This window comes from Rhincodon typus, chromosome 43, assembly GCF_021869965.1.
Source record: "Rhincodon typus isolate 14 chromosome 43, sRhiTyp1.1, whole genome shotgun sequence".
NCBI classification, from domain to species: Eukaryota; Metazoa; Chordata; class Chondrichthyes; order Orectolobiformes; family Rhincodontidae; genus Rhincodon; species Rhincodon typus.
In genome coordinates this window covers 11,473,174-11,475,442 of record NC_063374.1, presented here as the reverse complement: position 1 = coordinate 11,475,442, position 2,269 = coordinate 11,473,174, and the positions used below count along the sequence as shown (strand labels likewise).

Genomic DNA, 2,269 nt, shown 5'->3' with positions numbered 1-2,269 from the left:
TCACTGCTTCAAGGCTACGCTTGGCTACTCATGTTGAGGTGGAAGCTGAGAATTTGAATTGGTCTACTGTGTGGTCCTGAACTCATGGTTCTACACCTGCATTAATACTAGTGACTGCTGTGCAGGCCCTGTTTGCAGGTCTGTGCTGTTGCAATGGATCAGTCCACCTTTGCTTATTTTGAATTATTGGGATTTTGGGAGCCAATGAATGGATTTTGCTGGAACAGGTGCCCACTGTGTGTGTCTGTGCGGTTACCTAGTTACAGTGGAGTGAGTGTACTTGTATCAGAGTGTGGGATATGAAGAGAAAATTGGTTCAAGATGTTTAAAATTCTAAAAGGATTTAATAGGGCAGATCAAAACTATTTCCTCTTTTGCAGAAATTCAGAGTCAGTGTAGTGTCCTAAAATTTTAGCATGGCTGCACAATGGGTGACACCAAGAAGCAGTTCCTTTTACACCTATAGTCTGAGCAACATCTCTGCCTCAGGCTTGCTGCAGTGCTCCACCGAAGCTCAGCGCAGGCTGGGAAGAGCACCACCTCATTTTCCACTTGGCATCTCTGCAGCCTTTCGAATTCAACAATTTCAGGGTTTGAGGCACCACTCTCCATTGTACTTCCCCAAACCCCGCACACCAGGCCTTGTTATCACATATTCTGAGGAAGGGTCACCAGACCCGAAACGTTAATTCTGATTTCTCTCCAACGATGCTGCCAGACCTCCTGAGATTTTCCAGTAATTTCTGTTTTTGTTTCTGATTTACAGCATCTGCAGTTTTTCCTTTTTTACTGATCACATGGCCTGCTATTACACATAACCCATTGTTAGCCACTAATAGTCCCCATTAGCAGCCATTCATTGTCCTAGGCTTTTCGTTATCCACTCCTTTGTCCAACTGTTCCGCTCACTCTTTGAGCACCATCTCCACCCATCGTTTACTCCTTGCCCCCACCTCCTGTATTTTCTGCATAAAATCTACCTTTGTCCTAGCTACCATTGGTTCTGAGGAAGGGTCACTGGACCTGAAGTGTTAACTGTTCTCTGTGCAGATGCTGCCGGACCTGCTGAGCTTTACCAGCAATTTCTGTTTTTGTGGGCAACTGGAACCCACTGCCCGCCAACATAACAATCTGGATGGTTAATTGAAAGTGTCGGAGATGAGATTGTTGGTCTTTTGTTAGGTTAGGAGATGAATGGTTGTAGAGCGATGTGTTGGAATTGTTAAGCAGGCTGTTTGTGCTGTCTGCACTCCGTTTGGAATTGTTTCTGTTTACTGCGTACTCTTCACATTGAAGTCTAGGCTATGAAGGACAAGGACAGCAGATAGACTGGAACACCAACCCCCACAAGTTGCCCTCCAAACCACTCACCATCCTGACCTGGAAATATATCATTGTTCCTTCAGCGTTCCGGAGTCAAAATCTTGGACCTCTCTAACAGCATTGTTGCTATCCCTGCAGTGCATGGAAGGCAGCTCATCACCACCTGCTTAAGATGCCTTTAGGGATGGCTAATGAATCTGGCCGAGTCAGTGATATCCACATCTCGTGAATTAATGAAAGAAATCTTTGCTCAACTGTCCTAATATCTTGTTACAAGGACTCAGTATCTAAATTGCATTTCTCTGCAGCACTTTGTGATGTGTTACTACAATAAAGGTGCTATAGGATCGAAGCCTCTTCGTGTTTGTGTGTTAAAGTGACACATTCAGGTATGATCATGGAGCCCCTTGTGCTTGTGGCTTTTACTGTTCGGCTGCTCTTCCTGAGAGGACTGGCAGCCGCACTGAGTGCCTCACAGACCTGGCTGAATAGTGTGTGTGAATGGGGAAGCAGGTAAAGGTGTGCAGTTTGTCCATACCCCACTCGGGCTGAGAGAGAGAGATGGGGGGTCAGTCATGAACTAATATCCTTTTTGTCTTCCTGCAGCAATCAACTTTCTGGCTTACGATGAAGCTATCATGGCTCAACAAGACCGTATCCAGCAAGAGGTAAGCAACAAGGCCAGTGGGAATGGGAAGAGTCTGAGCAGCCAGGGCACCATCTTATCAACTGCGATCCCCAGGCAATCCTGTCTGGCAGTCGTTTGCTTGGACCAGATCAGAGTCTGGGACACGGATGGCTCACGCCAGAGCTCTCCACCGACAGGACAGAGAGCTCATGTCGGGGAGCCATTTGAGGGTGGTTTGAGCTGGAGGAGAGAGCTTGGGATGCTGGGCTAACCAGAATTTGGGTTGTCTGAATGGCAGGGCAGGGGGCCAGGTGAGGG

At 47.2% G+C, this 2,269-nt stretch overlaps 1 protein-coding gene across 1 annotated transcript in view; it reads left to right on the top strand.

Moving 5' to 3' along the window:
* Positions 1-18: 18 nt before the first annotated feature.
* The window catches only part of LOC109925596 (ubiquitin thioesterase OTUB1), an 8,952-nt gene continuing 6,701 nt past the window's right edge, over positions 19-2,269 (top strand). The window contains exons 1-2 of the mRNA XM_048619705.1: positions 19-138; positions 1,930-1,991. Of these exons, the coding sequence (XP_048475662.1) occupies positions 1,962-1,991 (30 nt within the window). The 5' untranslated portion in view covers positions 19-138; positions 1,930-1,961. The remainder of the gene's footprint in view (positions 139-1,929; positions 1,992-2,269) is intronic.